Source organism: Anoplopoma fimbria, chromosome 7 (assembly GCF_027596085.1).
Source record: "Anoplopoma fimbria isolate UVic2021 breed Golden Eagle Sablefish chromosome 7, Afim_UVic_2022, whole genome shotgun sequence".
Classification (NCBI taxonomy): domain Eukaryota; kingdom Metazoa; phylum Chordata; class Actinopteri; order Perciformes; family Anoplopomatidae; genus Anoplopoma; species Anoplopoma fimbria.
The window spans coordinates 17,166,086-17,191,453 of NC_072455.1; the positions used below are offsets into that span (position 1 = coordinate 17,166,086).

Here is a 25,368-nt window from a genome sequence, read left to right on the forward strand (position 1 = left end):
CTGGATGCATAATATTTGTCCAACAGAACTAGTTAATGAACACAAAACTTTCTAGATTACTGTCACTCAAGAGACAACCCAAGATGTATGCAATTTTAGTTGGAAAAGTGCAAGGATAAGATGGAGAGTTAACGGTCTAGAAGGTCAGTCGCATCTGCATATGCATGACAAATTACACTGGGAACATACAGACCTTTCTGAAATAATCAATATTTAGGACTACTGAGTCAGGGTTTTAATGTTTTTTATGTACTTTGGCTTTGATGCAACCCAGGGCAACAACCAATTTGCAGCAGTTATTGGGCTAATGTTATCACAGAGCCATTGATATTTCAGGACGGAGTATACATTGTCTGATGGTTACCACGTCATGTTCTGACAAAAACAGCCAATTTCAATATTGAGTGTTTGGTGACATGATTGTGCTTAGATTAAGCTGAAACCTTGTGAAGAAGTACAGTAAATATATGTGGGATTTTTACTTTAAGAAAGAATTCCAATGATGTGCAGTCCTTGTGCTAAAAGCTGTGTATTTGTTTAGCAGAGGCAAGGAAGGAACCATAGTGAATACTGTGACTTCTTAGATGTGATTTTTTTTTTTTTTTTTTCTTTTTTATGACATTGAGGGCTGACCACATGCGGTGTGTGTGTGTTTTTCTGGGCATCTGTCAGCCGAAGGGCCTGAGATCACAGTGAAGCAAAGGTACACATTGAAGAAACTGCTCCAAATCTGTCAGACAGCAGAATGTTGTGAGAGTGCTTTTCAAAGGGCAGTTTGGACAGTATGCACCAACAGGGTCACAGATCTGAAAGTTGTTCTGTCTGTTTGTAAAAGCAAAAGGTGTGCTGTTTGATCTGTAATTAGAATAAATTAGTGCCTAATGATTTCAGAGTATGAAGGAAATGTATTCCAATAAGCTAATTTAAAGGCAACTTCAGAATTGGACTGATATTTTTAGCAAGTGGCAGCTTCATAAAATACCCTTTTTGACAGCATATCCATGCTTTTAATAAAAAAAAAAAGAATCTAGTGAAAATTAAAGAGGTATATGTGTCTTTATCCAGTCTTGCTTTGCACCTTTTTCAAAGCTGTACAGTAAAAATAAAGCAAGGATCACAGTTTCTTCATAACTGTTTGCCTAGTTTTATATTCACTTCACTCTATAAATAGATTAGAATTTGACAGTTTGACTTATTAAACAGTCAGATTGGGACATCTGATGGTCTTAATGGCACACAAACTGCTCTGAAGTTAATTGTAGCATCAAGATTAGACCCAGAAAGAAGTCTTTGTCGTTGATAGATTGTTTTTCTGACCACCTGTGTGCGTCCTCTCTACCTGTCCATAAAAAGCCAGCACTCGGTCAAATCCAGGATTAATTGTTCCATGAACTTCACTGCTCGTCCCCGGTGGAACCCTCCCAGCAGATTTTGTTTGTTTTGGCTCCAGCCTTTGTTTTTCCCCCTTGGAGAGACTGGGTGGGGGAGCATCTGCTCGCATGGACCATCTGCCTTGGGACTCAGGCCAAAGAAGAATGAGGGAAGGAAAAATAGTGGAAACAGAATGGGAGGCGGTGAGGATACAGGGGAGAACGGAAGAGGTGGAGTAAGACAGCGATAGATTAACTGGGTGACTAATTGGGATGGAGAAGGGAAACTCGTGGAAGGAGCATCATTGCTGTCTTGTTAACTATAGGGACAGCGGGATGAGAGGCGTTTGTTCATGATTTGTGAAGGCAAAAAGAAGTGGCCCTTCTTTCATGTTTGTTTTTCCACCCGCAGGCTTGTTTATGACACAGATTCGCTCCATTTGACTTTCTTGGATGGAGTGCCAGACAGCCGATGCCAACTTGGGGGCAAGGCTCTGCCTCAGCTTGCAAATGTGTCTTTCTTTGTTTGTACTAGAGGTCCACCAATTGGTCTGGATCAGCGGCCGTTCTGACATTGTACAAACTACCGTTATTGATGGAACAGAGCCCTGATGTTTGAAATGGCTTTGCAGCCACCACCAGTCACACAGGGACGTACATCATCATTATGAAGGGAGGCTGCATTCACATAATGATGAAAATATTTTTCATGTGATTAACTTCTGATAATAATCCAAACAACTGTTAAAGTGCCTGCTCGCTTCCGCTTTTCCCCCACCATAAATGCGCGACAGACTTTAAATGATGTCTTAGAATGCATTATTTAGATAGTTTGCGATATTAATGCATTATTCTGATGACATTGGTCTTCATTACAGCTGATTATGCAGCAAGCTGACAAGTGGTATTCATAGTCATATGATCGGTTTATTTCCCCTCACAAAAGTTAAATCTCGAATATATAACACAACACTATCAGCTTCGTTGTCCACGAGACAAGACAGATGGACAGGGAGGAAAATACATTTTTAAACTGTTACTTGAAAAATTGGCAGATTAATCATCTATTTCTGATCTTTAAGCATCTATGAAAAGATGCCCATCTATTTTTAGGTTAAGTGAGCCAATAACAATTTATTACAGGTCAGCATGGGAAGGATGATTTGCTCTGTCATTGTAATTTTAAAGTTTTTAATTTTTGTTGTTGTAGTTATTAATGACTTGGCATGATTGCAGGGTGGCTTGTGCGTGACAGTCACTGTCCCCCCAATCAAAACGTTGCAGGTTTGATTCCCACAGTTCCCTGCCTGTGACCCTCTAATACAAAGTCATCTTTACTGTTTCTTTGAGATAGGGTATCCTCAGACTTTAAATTGTACCTGCACAAATAAGTGATACTTTTTATTATATGACCTATATATCACCTGTTTGAATTATTATCCTTCTACAAATAAGCACAGACAATGCATTACTATGTGTTTTTGAGATAAGTTCCAAATGGTGAACATTTTAACTCCCCAAACATTACTTTCCACTGTCTCTCATAAAACCTGAACAGTTATGGAACCAACTTTAATGAATCAGCCGTATGTCTAGTAGAATGAATCTTTTCAAGGAGTTCTTGATGAAATGGTGTCAGAGCTGAACATCATACAGGCCATATGTGGAGGCAGGCCTGGCATGAGTGGCCAACTGGACGGTCCGTCTGCCTTTCTTCTCATCCCAATTGGGGGGGGGGGATTTTGGGCTTAAGTCCCTCCAGAAGTCCATGTCCTACAGGGCGCTGCCAACACTTAAAATAGACGCCATAATACTAACTATGTCTGTCATTCTGATGGGGGATTATGACATGTAAAGCATACAGACATGAGCCATATGCCTGGGTCCATCTTGTTAATTAGGGTAGACCTAAAAGTAGTTCGGCAGTGTAACAGCAGTTTGCACAGCATAGCAACGATCGTTAAAAGGCTTATCTTCTGTGGCTTAAGTTATTATCGTTAGATGTTTTTCAATGATATGTCAATGAACATTCAACTTTAAAAATCATGGAAGGAATGTGTCTGCTGTATATGGCAGCCGTGGCATCAGTGTAATGTGCAAGGCTGACACCAAGTGGTTACAGAGAGAAAATGGTGTCTCAGTAGTGAAGAATCCTCCTTTTCACACACTTTTCATCCAGTTGTTAAGCACATAGTGGACAGGTGTTCTTGCACTGTTTATTTTGTTATTTATTTGCCTATTTTATCTATATTGACATTACAAGAGACAAAAAAGTACACACTTTTATCTGTTTTAGCCTTATATATCTCATGTGTCGATCAGATCTGATGTCCATCTGCGCATATCCATTTCATTATAATCTGATGTGGCCAGACAATGTTATTGATTTATATATTGTACCTGTAAAACACAGACCAGGTTAGAATTATATGAATTAGTAAGTGATGAAGCTGCTTTTTTCATTTTAGATTAATATATCAAGAACATATTTACCATTTAGAGTCTTTAAATTTTAGCATTTTTGCTTCTAAAATGACTTAAGTGATTAATTGATTATTCATTTGTTGCTGGTTCTTGACAAATTAATAAATATATAAAGAAATTAAATAACCGCCCAATTGGCTGCTTTGTCAGATTCAATTAAATATTTTTCGTTTTAATTTTTAAGATTAAACAAAATATTTGTACTTGAACATGGTTTAGTGCAAACCAGGTCATATTTTATGATTCCCATGATCTAGTTAGCAAACGTGTATTGAGGGTTTCTTGTCAGAGGTATTTACACATTTTTATAAGAAACTGCCTCTGTCCTTAATACTTAGAACAGGTATGGTCAGGTGACTTTCCTGATCTTTAGTCCACATTAGTTATGCGTGGAAAAAATAAAATTGCCCTTTTGTTTGAGCTAAAGAAAAGCGAGCACCCCCAGAGAAAATGAAAGTGACCTTACACCATAAACCTGCTGATAGGCTGTATGCCATTGTGTGCTTCACTGCCACAATGACACGCATCCTTACACAGAAGGTGCCCCCAAATCCCTCCAGGTGCTTGTATAGTCACCGGCACAGTGTCTCCGTACACGCTGACCGATAAAGAGCCACTGTTATCTTCAGATAGCAGGCGCTGCGGCTGAATAATTTATGGAGGCTTCCAACACATTGACTCAGGAAGCTACACACACTCACAGAGGGCAGGGAAGTGGTAAAAGGTTTGACGCGTGTCTCTGGAGGTGTGTGTTTTTTTACAAGTGTGCTTATTCCGAGATATGTGCTAGTGTCTATTCATACAACTTTCTCTAAGCATCATGTAATGTATGTTGAACGCGAACTGATCGACTGTCCACACTATTCCTTTTCATTATGCTGAGTTGCCTTCTCCTATAAGAGCTTTGTCAATTACCCATTTAAAAAGCGCTGAACCCTTATTCTTGCCATAATTAATACTGGTGCATAATTGGAGCATGATAATGAACAAATGCTATGATTGACACATAATTGTATCAGCAGGATTGTTGGGTGGGTATCGCAGCCTGTTAATCATTATGTTGTGTCACGATCTTGCGTTTGGCCTTTGGAGATAATTTTAATTTGAAGTTGCATTCTGATGCTGTAGGACTCCTTACATGCAACCAGTCTAGGAAAGAAGCTTCTCTTAATGCAGTGTGATGCAAATAACTTATAGACACTAGGGATGCAATACCAGTGTTTGCTTAATGAGCTGTATGCCTCACTGTGTGGACTCGCACGAAGGGGATCGTTCTTTTATGCGTAAGGCAACATCGGTCTTGACTTTAACATTGCTTACCTAACTTAGTAAAACAAAATGTAACAAATAAATCCAAAAATATAAATGAACTGTATTGTTTATTACTAAAATAATCAATACACCAACAACTTAAACAGGAATTCAAATTTAAGTATATCATTTATATAGTTTATAATGAATATAATAAATTGGCACTATTGTGCACCATATCCGATCCAGTTACTTGTGTCAGTATCAGTTCCTTCTCCAACTTTGACCCTGATCTTTGCCTTCTAAAAGCCGGTGTGCTCCCTCCTATCAGATTACTCGTGCCATGGTTCAAGAGATGGCTGTATCGATTTCAGGTCAGCTTAGGTAAATAAGGGAACAACCACTGTTTCCGCAAAGCTCTCGTGTTTCAAAACCAGAAAGAAAATGGATCCAAGATCTACTGATACGTACTGGGACTTTACCAAGATAGGCCTAAATCCCATCTTTAAATACTGCATTGCAGTGTATTTAATCCACAAGGCTGTTTCCCCTCATGCATTCTGCTAATTTTAACCACTTTGTAGGACAAGGCCACTGTGGGTGTGTGAGAATTTGGGAAGGGAAAGTGTTTGTGTTGGAGGGAGGCAGAGAGACAGCCAGCCTTGATGCACACAGCTGCTGCGACTACCAACTGGCCGGTTAACGCTGAACCATAGGGTCTCTGACCACCATGACATTGGAGCTGGGAAGGAAAGATGGCATCGAAAGCAGCCGCTCATTTAAAGCTATTTCAGCAGAGAATAATGAGCATTCTGATTTATGGCTCCAACTTGTGACTCCATCTCTTTATAGGGTTCTGTGGTGTCTGTAGGTAGTGTCTGTCTGTGTTTTAAAACTTTCACTGGGGGGGGACTAGTGAGGCGATAGTTTTTTAAAAGTTTAAAAACCTCAAATTGTAATGTTTCCCATCTTTGTCTTGGAACTTTTTATTTATACAGTTATGCCATTGCAACAAGACAAAACAAAACAGACAAAAAAAGAGACTGACAGGGCGGATAAATCTGTTAATATGTTATAATTGGGAACTCCCTATGCTTAAAGTTTAACTGTAGCATACCTATTTATATACATGTATACAGCAGTACACAAGTGTAGGAGTATACTGCAACACAAATTGCACATCAAGGTAATTAACTATTAACTAATACATGAAAAACACAAATGAGTTTCCTTCCATAGATATTTAAAATCTAGCCAGGAAAGATGTTTGCTTCTATCTGGCTTCCATCCTACCTTAGCTTCACATGATACACACCTGAAGATTCCTATGAACAGTAGATTATGTTACAACCTCTTAAATTGGTTTCATGTAAGCCTGATATTTTAATTGCTACTCCCCAGCATTAACATAATTAAATTTATTGCTATTTACTACTTACTCCATTTACTTGATTAGTAAAGGGAAATTGTAAGCTCTACTTGCTAATGTGGTGGGTAACATTCAAAAGAAATAAGAGCTGAATTCATGTTATGCTGCTGATGCTGCCGGACAGCCACCTCCTTCGCTACGGGTAATGGCTTCTGTAATGGGCTACTGCGTTATCCTTGCAAGGTTTTATGGAAATGCAGGGCTTGGTTCCAATGAGCCTGTTGTTTTTGAATGTGTGTCCTCCATCATTTTATACTGAGACAGCAGGGTTGTTAATATTCCTTAAGCTATTCCAAAAACACCAGCAACCCTGAGACAAAAAAGGCCAGAGTCACAGGAGGCCTTAAAGGGACGGAGTCTGTATTGTAAACTTGTTGGAAGTTTTGCAAGGTACACAGGGCTTTGACTGGTTCTGAGTCTGGAAAAACAGGAATCCCGAGAAACATTGCTTGGGGCAGAACTTGAAATCTAGCAAAAAAAAAAATTGGGATGTCAATTATTAAGTGTGTTTGCTGCTTTGAAAGGACAGTTAGTTTTACTGTCTAATCTAAAATATAAAACATATTCTGGTTTGTTGAGCATTTGTTTGTTTACCACATAATTCCATATGTGTTCCTTCATAGTTTGGATTTCTTCAATATTAATCTACAATCTAGAAAAAGAAATAAAGAAAAACCATTGAATGAGAAGGTGTGTCCAAACTTTTGACTGGTACTGTAAATTGAAGTGCTTTAAAAAAAAGAGCAGGGACACATGTCTTCGACTGTTGTAAAATGTCTCAATTATTCCTTTATTTATTTGAGTTAGAAAATAAAAGAGGACAAAATATAGTGTTTACATGTTGTTTTGTGACTGTTGTCATAAGCAATAATAGGTTGTTGCCGAAATTGTTTTGTTATTATTGTAAATGTGATGGGCTTTGTTATTTGACATAACACAGTAAAATGTTCCAAACTGGTTTATAGACAAGACTGTGGAATGTACTCACTGCAAATGTTTCATTTAGTTACTTTTTTCTCCTTTGGCAAATAAACCTGTCTTCCTCAATTACCATTTTTGACTTTTTAACAAACATTTTTAACAAAAATAATAGAAAGACTGGACTTACTTAAGCAAAAAGAAAAAGCAAACGTGTTTAAGTCCAGAAAGCTTCACAAAGCTTTTCTTCTGCATGGTTATTTAAACACTTCCTCTTAACTACTGATGGTATCTCATTCATGGATGCAGCTCTTCACTGAAAACATAAAGTGGAGTTTTTTGTTTTTTTCCTCTGCATCTTCTTCTCCTGTCTCTCTTCTGTACTTCCTGCTGTGACACAGCTAGGCTTTACATTTATCAAACGGCCATATTAGGATGCAGCATCACTTACGAGTAATTCACTTTGACATAGATTACCCACATGTAAAGTACACAACGATTATTGCTCTACGCCATCTCATTTGTCACTCTTCACTTCCACGTTGAACTGTATTGCACAGTGTTTTATGAAACCCTCCGTTCCTCATTTAGTTTACTCATCATTGGTTCTAAACTATTTAGATTGTATCAATAGAAACAGATTATTCTATTGGTTAATTATTTTGTGATTAATCAATAGTCATGTAGTGTTTACAATTGTTTGAAACAATGAAAGGTGAATCTGTTTGTGTGTGGGGCTTCAGGTTGTAGCAGTGCTATCGTTTACACGTGTATGCTGAAATGATGCATGCAGCATGAAGTTGTTTTCTGCAGCATTTATTTTAATATATATTTTAAATACTGCTTCTTTAACTGGTTTCACAATGCTTATCAGGAACTGGCTTGTGATTACATCTTTAATAGAGAAACATATAATATCCACAAGGGCCCTATATCGATTGGACATTACTTAAAAGTCCACGTGCAATACTTGTATTTTTACTTCAGGATGGTTCTGAGAAGTATTATGGATTCAGTGTTGTGCTTCTTGCTGCTGTAGCCTCAAACTCTACTTCAAGTGAGCTTTACTGTCTCTGCTTGCAACCTGGGACCACAACAACTGTCCCAAACTTCTCCAAAACTCGTCGAGAAGTCTATTGTTCATAGATGTTTAAAAAGGCTCTCCTGTGCATAATCAACCAGTTACAGTGCTAAGATATATGTAAATGTTGTCCAACTTCTAATCACTGTTTTGAAGTTCTTACTCATTGTTAATTGGAAGAAAGTTGGTTCAGTGCTCCTTCAGATAAATATACATTTATGTTGAGCCTTAAACAAGCATTATTGATTTTTTTTTTTGGCCTCCAGGGGGAAGCACAACAAGCTCTGGAGCGATGATATAATCTATGTTTTGGCTGTGATCTGGTCTCCAACAACTCATGAAGAAACTATCCGCCTCTTTTGCTGCTAAATGCTCCACTGTGTTTACTCTGTAAAGCGCTGTATAATTGGGTAAATCTGAGATTTTTTGGGAAGACACCTGTATGCTGCGTCAGGCAAGTACACTGCTATCAGTAACATTGAGCCAAAACTGTGAATTCATTGGGTGATAATTCACTGTGGTTCTATTATGACATTGAACCCTTTTACATACATGGAAACATTCAGTGTTAACATCAAAATATTGAACATAGCAGCTTGGAGGAACTCTTTAAAATCCTGCTCTTGACTAAAAAGTCCATTACCCGATCTCGGAGATGACTAGTGTTTGACTAAGTCTTGAATATCATAATCATCATAATAGGAATTATTCAATATATTGGGGATAAGGCTTCAAGCCTTCTCCCTCAGGATGTGGACGTACCTTTAGGATGTGCTCACATAACAAGCATTATCATTCCGTCACACTTCGACCAATCTGTTTGCTCACGTGTGTCTCGGCCTGCTGGGCAGGGCTGGCTCTATTCCCAGCTCTCTGTCCAGGGCTCCCCTTTGTCTTCTCAGGTACAGTGTATGCCTTGCTCATCTCAGGGGAAGCAATTAGATTTAGCTTTGCTGTCTCCCCTGAAGCATAACCATCTATCACTGCGATTAATGTTATGTGCATTTAAATGCAATCTTAAGCCCATTTGGCCGAAGACCAGGGACGTCATTTACATATGATGTATGTAAACGTATGACACTTACTGTATGTCGTAGCATAAGTGAAAGAATTGCTGTGGGCAGTGCTGACACAAATTCCACTGCCAATATTCTGGAAGACATTTACAAGGTGTTAATAAATTCAGGGTAGTTGAGTCTATGCTGTAATGGCTGTGCTGTGGTATGCATCATCTTCAACCCAACAACAAAATACAGGGTTTTAAAAAGGGGTGCAAAAAACGCTGCTGGTCATTTTGATCTGTAATGACATTATAAGTATCTGAAATGAATGGCTGTCTTGTTAAATGAAATGATAAAAGAAATCTGAGATCAGAGGGAAGGGTCAGGACAGGTACAGGAAACTATTCCCGGAGCTAATTCACAGACATCCCAGCAGAGTATGCATTATGATTTTTGATCTTTCTAACTGCTGCTGTGGTGGAACCTTTAGTAGCTGTGAATAGTAGACAAGAGACTGTGCGTAAAAATAATAAATCACGATCAGCCATTCCGAAATGTTGCTCAAATAAAATAGTCTAAAAAAGGCAAGATTTTTATTTAAATCTTGTACTTTATGTGATTAAAGTACTTTGATGTTAATCTGATGTGATTAAAGTATAATTAAACAATACTAGGAATCTGATTAGACATTGAGTGTCAGTTGTTGTTTTTTTTAATTTCTTGGTGGAATAGACGCAATTTAGTCGGACTCTGTTCCAAAAAAGCCTCCAGGTTTAATTAGTCTTTTTTCACGAGTAGTTTGACAGCCTTTTGAGGTTGGTGGTGATTTTTCTAATTGTGATAGAGACCTGTTAAAGGTCATGTGTTTCAAGAGGCTGAAGGAGGATGATCAAAAGGATCCACTGTGAATGCAGAGCCACCAGCATCTTTGAGGCTCTCCTCTTTCTATGATACTTGACTAAAAACACACAGATGGTCTACCTTGAGGCAAAAGCCACATTGTTTTCCATCAGTTCCCTCTCTCGCTCATTCACTCTGTCTGCTTCACAGAGCGGTTCCCATTCTCCTCCTCCTCCTCCTCCTTCACTCCTCTTCCTCCTCCTCCTCCTCCCATCACCGTTCACACTCTGTTGATCAGCTCAGGAAAGGGAAAAGTGCTTGTGTGAAACCTGAGGATCACTTGCAGACTGAGGAAGCAGAGAGAGCGTGCACGTCGTGTTTTATCCTGCAAGGTAAGATGATGCTCAGAGGAACAATTGATAGCAGTTAGCCCTCGCACTGCACCTCAATTTCTGTCCATTGAAGGATATAAATTTGCGATGTGAGAACAGACCAGGGAGCCCTCCAGTCAGAGCAGTTTATGAACTTTTGATCCTGGAATGGGACCTTCAGGGGGACATAACACTGAATGAGGTAGGGTATCCTTAGGTCATGTTTTATTTAGTGATGTCATGAAAGTTTATCTTTATACTTTGCGATGATTATATGGACACCCTCAGGATGTTTGCTGCTTTAATCTATTAGTTTGAGTCAGCAAAGGATTGCAGGACAGTCTACTTGGTATATTTACTTTTACCAGCAATAGTCCTGGAACAGCTGGAAGAATAACTTGCCTCCTTGAAAAAACTGAGGACCAGAAGATAAGCATTTTCCGGCTCCAAAAGGGCATGCTGAAATGTTTTGCATTTTAATATGGCCATGCATAACTAGAGCCAAAAAACTTTGTTTGTTTTGCATGCTGCTGTGGCTGTACTTAGCTGTTTACCAGAGGCAGTTAAGGGGTCATCACTGCAAACACGCAGCCCTTTGAGAAGTACCCCATATAATTAGGCCTGTATCTGTACAGAATTTACCTAAAGTCCTTGCAAATAACGCCAAACTATATTTAATAATATAGTTCCAGCCATGTGTTCACCAAACAAGAGGACCCAGTGGAGGGAGGACCTTCAGCATTTCCGTAAAGACCATGGCTTCTCCAAGAAAGTCCTGTTCAACTGCTGCCTGGTGCGGCGCATCATCACCTGGGCCTCCCCAAACCCAAAAGGTACGATGAAGAACCAAGGTGGTGGAATGCGATTGAATTGCCTATCATTGGTTGGATAATTGTTTGTCAAATCCTTAGTCTAGTCAGAGTTGGCCTAGATTGTTGTTCCCAGGGCCTTATCCTTAAAAAGAGATTACCTGATTAGATAAAGTTGCTAAAGATGAACAAGAAAAGGAAGTTAAGATGAATTGCTTTGGGTTGTATAATTTGCATAATTAACAGGAGGGTACCTTGGCATTTAGACTGAAGGACTAATAAGCAGTTTTTCCATGAAACTAAAGAGGCATTTTAGAGGGCACAGAAGCAGGATCATCCATTGTTGATGGCCCTGGGAACTAGTCAGTTTTATCAGATCTAATCTATACTGTATTGTTTGCTGGAAAAAGGGAATAGCTGCTATTTTTTGGGCTGTGTTTAGTCAATTATCCCTTTGCGCGGATAGCAGAGGTGATGAAACCAACAATAGTGAAATATCAGCCTTTTAAAGAGGAAAATATCTTTTTTCCAATGGTAAGCACTCGTATTTAGTTTGCGTGCTTACCATTCATATTTAGTTTGTGTGCTCGGTGCCTGGTGAATTTGGCAATTTCAAAGGGCACGTAAGAATGTAGGGTCGAGAATGTATTTATCACATGCTCACAGTATTATTTATTCACATAATGTATTACAAGTGGAAAATAACATCTACGCTCCATAAGCAAAAAAGCTGTCTCCATTAACAAAGTCAAAAGAAAGTGGTGAGCTGCAGAACTAGGTCCAGGAAATATTAGAAGTACAGTGTGCACTTAAAGAGGACTGCAAAAACCAATGTGTGTAAACTAATTACATGTATTTGAGATTGGATTTAACAGTAACACTATACCCTCATTAACGGTTCTGTTAACCTGAGGACTGACGAGACAAAGTGGAGTAAAAGCACCGGAGTCCAGAATGATCTCAGTCCAGAAACCACTCAGGGTATCAACACTATATAAAACGCATACATGTGGTATTGATCAGTCATCCTTTCACCTTTTTAGAAGGCACACCAGCATTTATGATTTTTTTCTAAAGTGACAAATAATCAGAACACCATGAGTCGCACTAGCGAGCTAGAGTGACTTCTCATTTAAATCTATATCAGTATTGATTGCTGCTTGGGTATACAATGGTTCACAATGAATATATAGCCTTTATAAAATAGTATTTACAGCTATATTTCCTTGCCACTGGAACAGGAAACATATCGGGCAGTAAAATACAGGGAGAGCTCTCACTGGTCAAGGCTATTAGAACTTGAATTAAGCCCTATTTATTAAACGAGGAAATCATTTAAAGTTGGGTGCTAATAAAGAGTTCATGGAAATCATTTAAAGTTGAATAATTTAAAGCAGATTCATGAGAACTCAATTAGATTTTAACATGAAAAATAAAAAATGCTCGCTCAATAATTATTAATAGTTATTCATTTAGGTGTTTATGCACATAAACATGGACATATTATAAATCAGGAAAATGGAAAGGCTTTTTAATATGGGTTTTTATGTCTTGCGTAGTATGAACTTAATTTTTCCAAAAGCATTACTAAGAGCAAAACTTTTTCAGTTTTTGTCATTTTTTTATAGTGTTTGGTAGTAAAAGTTATGAGATTGCAGTTTCTCTCCTTGCGTCTGTTTCATTGTTGCTGTTAGTTGAGTGACACTTGCTTAGTTCCCAGTGTTGTTTGATAGCTTAGTGACATGTCAAGTATTACCATCAACCTGGGTTTTTCGTATTTGGCAGGTGTTGCTCCGCATTGATGTGGCTTTTTAGATAAATGGATTGTGTTTGGGTATTATTTAGAATGCTATTAAACAGTCATGGATTTCACTGTAGGGACTAAATTACATCTGCAATGAAGATTTTTCTGCAGGGGAAACAACAACAATAGAAGACTTTGAAACAGCTGTTCTTCATGAATAAGAGAATAAATATTATGCAAATTCATCTTTCTTAGAAAAATAGAAAACTTTTCTCATTTTGTATTGATTAGATTGGTGTTGATGGGGCAGGTGCTGTTTCTTGATCACATAATAAAACTAGTCTCCGCTTGTAGCTTTGGTTAACCTCTCCCTACGTGTGTGTGTGTGTGTGTGTGTGTGTGTGTGTGTGTGTGTGTGTGTGTGTGTGTGTGTGTGTGTGTGTGTGTGTGTGTGTGTGTGTGTGTGTGTGTGTGTGTGTGTGTGTGTGTGTGTGTGTGTGTGTGTGTGTGTGTGTGTGTGTGTGTGTGTGTGCGCTTGCACAGTTGTCATTAAGCTATCCCTCTCATAACATGCGAGCTGGCGGCCACATTTGGAGCCAAACCGGGACCCAGGTGTTTATGTCAGGCACATTTGAATTTGACAGAGCATTTGTTCTGTCTTTCATTCCGTTCACTGCTCCTTTTTCATTGGAAACATGCTGCCTCCATCCCAGGCTGGCTGCATGTTCATACTGCCTCAAAGTCGCTGAAACAGAATCAGAGTGCCTTTAAGAAAGATAATAACTTCTTACGATAGCATTGCAGCAAAGGAGTTTCCTAGCTTTTTAGTTAGGTATGAAATTGAACTTTCACCTGCCAAACTGCTGACCACTGCTGTCGGCTGTGGATTTCACTTTCACTTAAAGTAATATTATTTTCTGATGTTTGAATTTAATAGAGACATCAAGAAAACCATGAATTACAGAGCACAAATTAACACCGTACAGTAATAATAATTTCACATCAACACTGTATTTGCAGCCTTCTCTCCCAGCATATGTTTGTTCGTAGGTGTTCCCGTCATTAGATGGCGTCAGACACAAAATAATATTTTTCATCGTCCTGCCCAGAATAACCTCCCAGCATGTATATTATCACACTATAAACCTGCCAGGTGGCAATAGTGTTGGAGCCATCTCCAGAAAATGAGCTCACTAAAACAGGTGTTTCTAGAAATACACAAGCCCCATGTTGTGTCTCTGTGACACGCGTCCGCTCTGAGGAAGCCTGCTACAAATCCCCGCTGTCTCTTTGAGGGAAATGGTGACATACAGTACAGTATGTCCCAAATTTACTGTTCAGTGTGACAAAGATTTCATTTTTACTCAATGCAGGGGACAAGAGTGACACTGTATGCTGTTGCCTCTGAGTATTATTTATATGTACAGGTATTGTGAATGATTTCTACCATAAAGTGTCTACAATGTGTGAGGGATCTATGCACACATTGTAGAAACCTTATAGTAGTAATCCTTCACTGTACCTCATACTTACTGCCAGGAGAGGGCAGCAGGCTACAGAACAAATGGATGATTACCATGAGACTATACATTGTTTCCTGCATTCAGAGCAGTTTTTAACCAGGGCCGTTAAAAATTGTTCCTATTTGAATATAAAGTAAGTTAAAGTGATTAATTGCATTTTGTTATGACAATATTACTTAGGATGTATCACTGAACATGTACAGCTTTACTGCAGCATTGCCTGAAAAACAGTGAAAGAACAACACTGCGCCTGTAGATCGATTTAAAGTTGACACCGTTAATTCTTAATAATGCAACACACTGCAGTGGTTAACCTGGCTCACATAAAATATCGACACCAGTACAGTCCAATATAATCCAACACAACAACCCTGCATGACAACACTCCCCCTGAACACATCAGGTATCATTTTTCATATCACTCAGATAGTTATACTGTCATATATATTCTGTGAATGTCTGCACTGCAGTAGTTATTCAATGGCCCCAAATGCACTCACTTTAGCCAAGATGTGTCTCTTGCTGATGGATGGTCAACTCAAATTCTTCTTCATAGTTGGACATTCAAGACAGAGCCTAGGGCATATCAGTGTTCATCCTCAGCAAATCTCAATGCTCTTTGCCATCTTCTTTTCTTTTTCTCTTATTACAATAATAACATACTTATTTTCTGCCACAGACATGATAGAGAGCTATTTGATTAGTTACTTTTTTGGTATACATTGTTTGTTGTTCTGTCAAAGGAGTAGGTATTTCATTTTTGAAATTTTCATTTTAATTTTCATCATATTTATTTCCAAAGAACACCCTGCTCAATGGAAAATCAGTGCAGTGCCATTTAATTCCCACCTTACCCAGTACACCTTCCCTCCACCTTGAGACTGCCTTTCAGGGACATGTCCTTCTATGTCCTGAAAATCCACTTACTTGCTGTTTTTGCAAGTTAACAGTAATGTTACCTCATGAAGAGGTTTTTAGATTCAAGGCTGTATGTGTTCCTTGTTTGACTAACCCCTCTGGCTTTTTAAATTTTACATACATCAAGTGTTTGTCATAACTTGATTAGAGTTGCTGTGAGTGTGCTCGCAGTGGGAGACTACATCCCATGATGAGAAGTACGGCTAAAGGGACCCTTAAACCTTGAGAAATGATACTAATCACCATGATGCTCTACTTTGGAGATAATGTTTGAGATCATTAAGAGATTCCTGGGGTGCGTGTCCTTGATGAGTGCAATTCTCTCCAGTGATATAGCAAGCAGGATTTCTTTTTTTACGGAAAAATCTGAATTTGGCCTGATGTTTTAGGTAATGTGTCTGCAACTCTTCTTTTTTTTTTTAAATTTTAATCTATTTTCCCACATGGTCAAGAGTGCAGGCCTCTGTAGATCTGAGGTGGAAATGGAAAAAGGCAATGATGGATTAAAGGGGAAGTTGAGGCAGCATGCAGTCTCAGATGGGAGGAGAAGGGGAAGGAGAACGATTGTTCTGGGACTGCTGGTGGGCTCAGATGCAGACATGTCTCACTGTCATTTGATTCGTATGTCGTGAAAATGGTTGCGGGAGGCATCCAACAGTGATGCCTTTCCCTGACATTAATCTTATTCATGGCACTAGCTAGTACCTGTGACAGCCAGCGAGAAAATATTGCACGTTGTTTAATACTAATGGGATCAGAGATGAGGAGTTTGTTGAAATGCAATGGCCAGCGTGTTTCAAAACTCTGCACATATTAATCAAGCATAGACTCGGATGTAATAGCAGGTTAATTCTATTCCATTGGATACAATTTTTTTTTCTATCATCCTCAATCAACTCTGGCTATAAGTGTATTTTTAATCTGTATTTAAATTCATGTTTTGCCGTGCAGAAAGTTAATGATTGTCATTGCTTTTCATGAACGGCAAAAATGTTTTCTGCTGGTCATTGTGCACTGCAGTTAATGCTCTGCCTAACAATTCTATAAATGGCTCAAATATCACCACGCCGAAGGACACATGACTCGAGAAGCACTTTCCATTATGTCACACAACAGCCGGCCTGGGCGCTCTCTTTCTCAGACTCGGCTATGACCCGCGCCCCTCTGTTGATAAACAGGGATTAGCAGCTAACAGGCGAGGATTAGTCGGAGAATAGGCCACCCCAGCAAACCATGTTGTTGGTGAAACGCCTTGAAGTAGCCTGTTGACAGACGATAACACCCACACTCCATCCTGTCAATTGGATACAGCTAAATGAGATGCCGGGTGGTTCTGACACGTGACAGTGTGCTGGTCATCGCTGTAACCAAGCCGGGTCCTTTTGTCCAGGCTATACGAGGAACTCATTCTACACATCATTAATTATGCATTCCACATGCGGGTGATTTTCCACAGACTTGGTAACTCTTAGATTTCTGAGAGGAGGCCATATGTAAGCAAATGGACTCCTTTAGCCCTTGAAAGATTAAAAAAAATACCCACAAACTTCTACAGTGACATGACTGGGTATATGCTAATGAAGATCATGCTATATGATCAAATGTCCCAGAACAGCTGCTAAATGGACTCTGTGGTGAGATTGTTGTCTAAGCAAAATATCTCTGGGAAACTTGGTGGGGAGTTCTCTCTATAGCCTTACATTTTTAAGAGCCAACCATTCATTGAAACAAACGACAACAGATTAATCAATGATGGAAAGTAGAAGTTAGAAAATGTGATGATCAGCAGCAGAGTATCTTCCAACAGGTACTCTCTTTCCTGTTAAATGGAGCAGAAAGCACGACATGGAGCTTTAAATCTAGCTATATACTTCAACATTAGTTCTGGAAAAGTTGCTGAGAAGTTGTGAGTGTCATTAATCATCAACCTCTTCTGCATAACTTATCCTGCACCTGGCCACCGTCTTTTCCTCTCACGTCGTCCTTTGTCCTCTTGTCTGCCGGTGACACAGCCGTTTGCCGGTAACCTACTTCAGTCAAGTGTTTGTATTCTAGCAGCGGCCCGGGCCCCTCTATAAATAGGTTCCCCTGATTGATACCCGGTACAGTGAAACCTCGTAAGCCTTTGGCTGCCGCAGGGCAGAAATGACTTTCTTGTGTCTGTGTCAGTCTGCTTTAACGCACCTGTCCCTGTCACGGTCTAATTTATCTCTGCTGCCTGTTTTGTCAGGCACCATCCAAGCAGCAGGCAAAGGTTTATTGCCAGGCCTTAAAGACCATGCAAATTCACTCATATCCCCCCATGGGATAGCATCTGATAAGGAGTGATGTATTTAATGTTCAACATAAAGGACACGCATCTCCGGCCGACTGTAAATGAGGTATTTCAGGATATATTAATGTCTAGAGCAGAGGTCTTCAACAGGGGGTCCGCGACCCCTAGGGGGTCCGCGGAGGTACTGCATGGTGGTCGTGACATTTTTGGTTGATTAGACAATTTTTTATAATTGTTTTATATTTTTTTTCCCCCAATTCTTTTTCCACAAATGTAAATGTCTTTAAATACACATTAACATGAATCCAGCATATTGTAGGAATGGATAAATGGAGGCAGAATATGTTATCTTTCAGTCAGAAATCAGCTGCTGGCTCTGTCAGGTTCCCCGTGATTGGCCAAGAGCCTATTCAGTCCCCAGCTGACTAAGATCCCAGACACAAGGACGCACTGCAATTTTATTTGAAAAGAAGATACCGTAAAAAATAGAAATAAAATAAATGAAAAAACAACGACATTTACTTCACCCACGAATCCTTGTGCAATCATTTTTGCAAGATATTGGTATCAGTTGATATTGGTATCAGTTGACAAGGTATGTCTTATAAGTACCTGGGTGTTCACTTGAACAATAAACTGGACTGGACTAATCATTCAAAGGCACTTTATAAAAAGGGTCAGAGCAGACTCTATCTGCTGAGGAGACTGAGGTCCTTTGGAGTGCAGGGAGCACTCCTGAGGTCCTTTTTCAACTCTGTGGTGGCATCAGCCATCTTTTATGCAGTGGTCTGCTGGAGCAGCAGCATCTCGACAGCCGACAAGAAGAGACTGAACAAGCTTGTCAGGAAGGCCAGCAGTGTGTTGGGGTGTCCACTGGATACGGTGGAGGTGGTGGGAGACAGGAGGATGATGGCCAAGCTGTCATCCCTGATGAACAACACCTCTCACCCCATGCAGGACACCCTGGCAGCTCTGTACAGCTCCTTCAGCCACCGGCTGCTTCACCCCCGGTGTGTGAAGGAGAGGTACCGCAGGTCCTTCCTTCCAGCTGCTGTCAGGTTGCACAACCAACTCTGCTCCCAGCAGACCACATGACACTAAAAACAGTAAAAACCTGTGCAATACAATACACTGTGCAATAATAGTTATAATAGTTTTTCTGTCTGTAAATATAATATTTCAGTTATTGTTGTTTTTCTACTGTTTCTTATTGCTTATTTATAATACATGTTTTTTTATTTCATTTTTTATTTTTATCTTGTCTTTCTTTTACTATGTCTCTTGTGTGCACTTTACTCTATGCTGCTGTAAGCCTGCAATTTCCCCGCTGCGGGACTAATAAAGGATTATCTTATCTTATGTTTATAAATGGCATTGGCACGGCCACCCTACTCACTGTACCTTGTTTAAAATAAAAACATGAATATATGAACCTGTGTATTATTTGAATAGCTTAGTATTGAATGCACAATAACAAGGTATGTTTATACATGGCACTAGGCCCAGTTTAATATGAAACACAATTTTATACAATACATATAGTAGGGGGTCCCTGCTCCATCTCTCTATCAGTTTGGGGGTCCTTGGCCTGAAAAATGTTGGTCTAGCGTAAAGGTATCTTAAAGTAATCTGTAGCATTTGCACATTTCCTAATCAAAACAACACAATACATGTCAAATGTGTTCCCAGCTCATGACATTTTTACATGTCATGAACTTTTCTACCCACTTAAAATTAATTAGCTAATTAAACTGCCTCACTCTCACAGATATTAACATTTAATGTTTTCTGCAGCAGAAACAGAAGATTGGCATTAAAAAACTACCATAAACAGCAGTAGCTACAGAAATTCAAACTTTCATCATCTGGAAATCTAAGGGAAGCAATTTCATAATGCAGTGTTTTCGAGCCGGCATATTGGGCTCCCAATAAAAAATTGAAAAGATTTGCCCATGCCCAAGGTTTTTATTGTTTATTCGATCAATAAAAAACTACTTTAATAGGCAACACTGCACACCGGCTTAGGATATCTCTATCACAATCTTTTATCAAATATAACTGACTCAAAAGCAGATTTTTCGCAATGACAAACATGTCACACGACATGTTAGTGACAAGTATAGAACAAGGTGTGAGCACTGTCCCAGATGGCTGCCTCAACCTGTCACTGTCGCAAGAAGCAGAAATGAGATTGAAGTCCTACTGGGAGCATCCCACTGAAACAGCCATCCAACAGTGCATGTGTGTGCAGAATGGTCCCGAATGACAAGGTGTTGGACTGTATCTCAGGAGTGCACATTGGAAACATTTTGTCATTTACATGCCGTTTTGTCATGTAACGTTGCAAGCTGATTGTAATTTTGAGACAGTTTGGATAGTTTTATAGGCATGCTGTTTAATTGTCATCTCACTGAATAATGCATCTTTAAAGGAGTGTGTTTGACTTCAGCTGCTCAATTTCTCAGTTATAGACTTACCAATAGTTGTTACTGGTAATGTTAAAAAACAAGTAGTAGATTGATTATTCTCTTGTAATCATTACCATGGTTAACTCGAAACTGATTTGCAATTTTGAATGTGCTTTAATAAAGACCACTTGTATAACTGAAGTTAAAACACCCTAGAATTAACTCTCAGAACTGTAGTGTTAATCATATTTCCTTTTATTTAAGATAGCTACTAAAAGCAGTTCTATGGCAGGAGGTTATTTTACTTTTACAGCTTTTCTAATTGAGGTCATAATTATAAATGAGCACCAATCATACTGTAGTAAAAATAATCCATTAAGAAGTAAATATTCTGGTGGCGGTAATATTGATTTAGTATTCAAAACAGGGTAGAAGCATTTTACAAGAGCTTGACTTGGAGTGGTCCATTGGTAGAGTTGGTTTTATTTTGTCTCGGTTGATGGGGTGTGCTTTCTATTTAGCATTCCTTAAGCTCTTACTTTTTAAGAATACATATTTGCTATGTATTCCAGAGTCAGACCATTAATAATGAAATTATAGTAACTTTCCAGCCTCATTAGGAAGGCAAAAGAAAATGACTATAGAAGAGATAGGCTGGCCTGCATGTACAGTATCTCCTCACTATCTGTCCTGTACTCTGATGTACACCCTGATACAAATGTGTTACTTTACTTGACTGTTACCAGATGTCATTGGTAAAAAATAATAGCAAGAGTCCACAAACAAGTTGGTATAATGTGAAATGGAGAACTTTCCAAGTCAAAAGCATTTAAAATACAAATCCCATTCAGGGAGGCTTTGAAAGAGTAAAGTCCTTGCCACACCAGGGTGTTTTTTTTAGATTGATTTAATTCTCACATAAGTATATTTTTTTTAGTACCTGACTACTTTCACGCAGAAAGGTTTTTTCTTAGCTTTTGCACTTCAACTGATCGTGTGTAGAACAGACCTATTCAATACATACAACACAGAGGCTCCGTGGTCTTAACAGAGACGGCAAACTTTATTATTCCTTTCAACCTTGACTAATGCAGCGGATACCAGATCCACTTTATCTGTTCTTACCTTTCACAGTAAAACCCCTAGACATATACATTGCATAAATGTTTACCAGAGGGAACTCAAATTCACTCTGAGCATTTCACCAAAAAGAAACTCAATAAAAGAGCTTACAGTAGCTCAGGCCATACAACAATTTACTTCAGAGAGACTACCAGACGCTGCTCTGGGTCAATAGGATCCAAGTATACGGTCGTTTGTCTGCGTAAATGTATTTGAACCTTTTACTGAAAAAGTGCTGCAACTGTCACAAATCCTCCTCTCTTTTATTCGTTGTGCCCCCGGTGTGTTAAGGCCTTTGATTCATTTCATTTTTTGCCATATTAATACTCACAGAGTTGTATGATCTGATACCCTGCAGTTGAACCTGTGAGACAAGTGAGCAGTGTTAGATACTGTGGTAGAGGAAGCAATTCAGACCACTACAGCCAAGAGAGACATCTGTGAGCAGATACATGGTGAAAGCTGGAACACAGAGAGAGACATTTGAGACAATAGAGAAGTTGAGAGGGAGAGGGAATAGTAATTAGGAGGAGAGACGGTGGAAGGAATAGATAGGGACAGGGCATGAACAGGAATAGAGACAGATGGCTGAAGGTGGAAGCTCTGTCCAAAAAAGTTATATTTTACAGCATGAATCTGGCAGGCTGCAACAGAATGAAAACCTGCTCCTCTGAGACACAAGCAGAATATTTTTGATCAGCCTGGAGTCTGCTGCAGCCGCACTGATAAACCCGGACATGTTTGACAGTAACTGGACCGCCACAATACCCCTAATATTAGCATTTACTGAAACAATAATAACAAAAGATCAGAGGACAAAAGTCCATATTTCAGTTATGTAGAGGGTTTATATTACAAATTCACATTATGAAAGCATAGGGCTTGGTATAAAGCCATGATACTTTTTTGGTATAGATCAAAATTTGTTCATGAAAGCTAACATTGAATGCTTACTCATATTCATACTCTTCAGCAGGCTAACATACTTACAATGAGAGGATGCTAATTTTTATACGGTGTAATGTTTGCCATGTTCACCTGAGGATTAGTTTGTTGGATGCTAACGCGATCTAGTTAGCACTAGTCACAGTACAAGTGAGGCAGATGGGTCATTTTTTGTGCAGGTGTTTGATCATAATGTACTGTATAAGACATTATTGCAATTTATCATGAGGGGAACATGAATGTCTGGGCAAAATTTCACCATGATGTGAACCTTATGATGGCTCTAGAGTCGGGGGATAGACAAGAATTCTTTGTCATTGAGCATTTTATTCAGTTCAACATTTTTTTTCCCAATCTGTCAGAGATGTTGAGATATTATAATGGATAAGTGGAATATTTTTACCTCCTAGTGGCACATGAGTTCTCCCTTAGTTCTCTGGGATCCATGAATGTGACAAAATGAAATGGCAATCCATCCAGTAGTTGTTGAGATTTTTCAGGTTGAACCAAAGTGGCGCACTGACCGATATTACCACCCAAAGGCTATGGCGCTTTGCTGAAAAGAATTTAATGAAAAGACTTGTTTAGATTCCTTAAAGGAGGCTGCTTAAATAAACTATATTCTGATAGCAGCACGGAAATGATGGTGCGTATTGGCAATATTATAGTAACATTTCAAACAATAAAGAGCCCTACATTGGAATTACATCATAGCTTTTCGTCAGACTTAAACGCACTTGTTCAATTTCCCTTCAAACACCAGCCAGTGCCTTGCTCATTGATTGACCTTGGAGAATTACTTTTCTTATGCTTTGAAAGAAAGCTTACCTTGTTATCGTTGTGTCATAGTGAATGTCCTTTTCTCGCTGTACAACTGTAAATTGGTGTCTTATTAGTTCCTTGGTAGCATCGACCCGATCCAGAACATTCTTATTCAATGGCATTTCTAGGTTTTAGTCACTTTTGCAGAGAACAAGGTTGGGAATTTCTCACCCATGCAGCTACACATTAAGGACAACCTCTATACTTGCTGCTCCACTAATGGCACCAGTCCTATTTGTTCTCACTCGAAGGAAAAAAACAGGACTATCATTGCTCCCAGTAGACTAGGCCTGTCCTTCTTAAGTAACTATTGTAGTTTGTGCAAGTCGGTCCGTCGGCAGATGTGCGCCCTGCAGAAATTGGGTCAACGAAACCACACCAGGCCTACTGCAAGAAAACCAAACAAAATGAGGTCATGGAAAAGAGAAGGCTCTCAGCTGGCCTGCAGAGCTTTTTAGCATGGCACAATATACGCTTTGTTATGACAGTTTACTCCGTCTTAACACTAACAGAGTCCCTCGCCAGAATAAATTGTCTGCATGAGTTCTTGCTGTGTGTTTGTTTGACATTACGGTTAAGTAATGGCACCTATTTTGGAGTAATAGTGCTTGTTCATTACTCTGCGACTGCAGTGTACAAGCCTGGATTGGTGCAACTTGTTCACCATCATCAAATGATTAAATTGACTGTTAGATCATTAAATATATAAATTACATCAGTACATTGCCCATACATCCAAACTCAAGCAAACAGTTTTATTATTTAAAAAAAACTGCTAGTTGAGGAAATGGCACCTTTTTGTAAAACAGAGGACATTAGCTCACCACATAATGCCCTTGTGATGCATTTTTCGTACTTCAAGGAGTGCTTACTGGCAATCCACTTCTACTGATGAATTTCTAACATGATGGCCTTCCAATAATTACAGTGGTAATGATCATTTGTACTGCATGGTGGTGGATGTAATTTGCCTATTCCCAGGGCAGCAACTAAGTTGTTTTATTTTTCTCATCTTCAGGGCAGTCATTCAGTAAATAGCTTTTTGCAAGAGAGAATAGTGTTGTGCCCCCTGGGGTTAAAAGGTTCAAGGGAAGAGTTGATTTATAGATGCAGAATAAGTTAATTTAAAGTTTGTTGATAAGGTGACTATAGTTCCTTGCTGCCACATCCCAATTCCTCTGTGCAGCCATTATAGGCACACTGTAAACTCTGAAATAATCTTATCTCCAGAAACACCTTATTGTTTGCATTTATATAGTAACATTTCTATTTAAGCTGAGACTACCATGGACTACCATTGTTCTTCAAAACAAAGAAGAAACCAGAGATGTTACCTGTGAGGCATTTGTCAGTAAAAAAAGAGCATTGGGAGGTTGGTACTCCTTATTTGCTCAGTGTGTTTTTGCTCTGGGCAGGTTAATGATACATGCGACCATATGCCAAATCCTAATTGTTCCCTGGGGAGTCTGAATGGCTTAACTAGTGGTGTAATGGCAACTGTAATTTGAATATGGAGCTTAAAGGTTATTTCATGCTGCACCTACTGTATATGGCAGGCCTCCCATTTGATTATTGTTATAATGTGGAGCATACTAGGAACGTATTGCTCTTGAAAATGCCATTTTGGATGCTAGGCAGACTATAAAATATTTTCCAGCTGTTTGGCCTTGAGTTCAAAATTCATAAAAAAAACAAACTACATGTGCTTGAACATTTGCTTAGAATTAGACATTCACTGTCCCCAGAGGATGAATCCTACTTACATTGATGATCAACTAAGCCACTATGAGTTTGATATTGTTGCTGTTTAGTGAAATACCTCGACAATTGCTACATGAGTCGCCATGCCATTTAGTACAGAGAGTTTCTTCCTTGTACTTCCAGAGGGTTAAAGTTGACACTTACCCAATTAAATAATTTACGCCTACTAGATGGACTACCATTACATTACATTACATTACAGTCATTTAGCAGACGCTTTTATCCAAAGAGACTTGCAATAAGTGTATTCAACATAGGAATTCAAGATCACCAGAAGTCATAAGTGCATCTCCTTT

At 39.1% G+C, this 25,368-nt stretch overlaps 1 protein-coding gene across 1 annotated transcript in view; it reads left to right on the top strand.

Annotated features, from left to right (window-relative positions):
- Nucleotides 1–11,439: 11,439 nt before the first annotated feature.
- Nucleotides 11,440–25,368, top strand: part of kcnip4a (potassium voltage-gated channel interacting protein 4a) — a 110,022-nt gene continuing 96,093 nt past the window's right edge. The window contains exon 1 of the mRNA XM_054601199.1: nucleotides 11,440–11,578. Within this exon, the coding sequence (XP_054457174.1) occupies nucleotides 11,440–11,578 (139 nt within the window). The remainder of the gene's footprint in view (nucleotides 11,579–25,368) is intronic.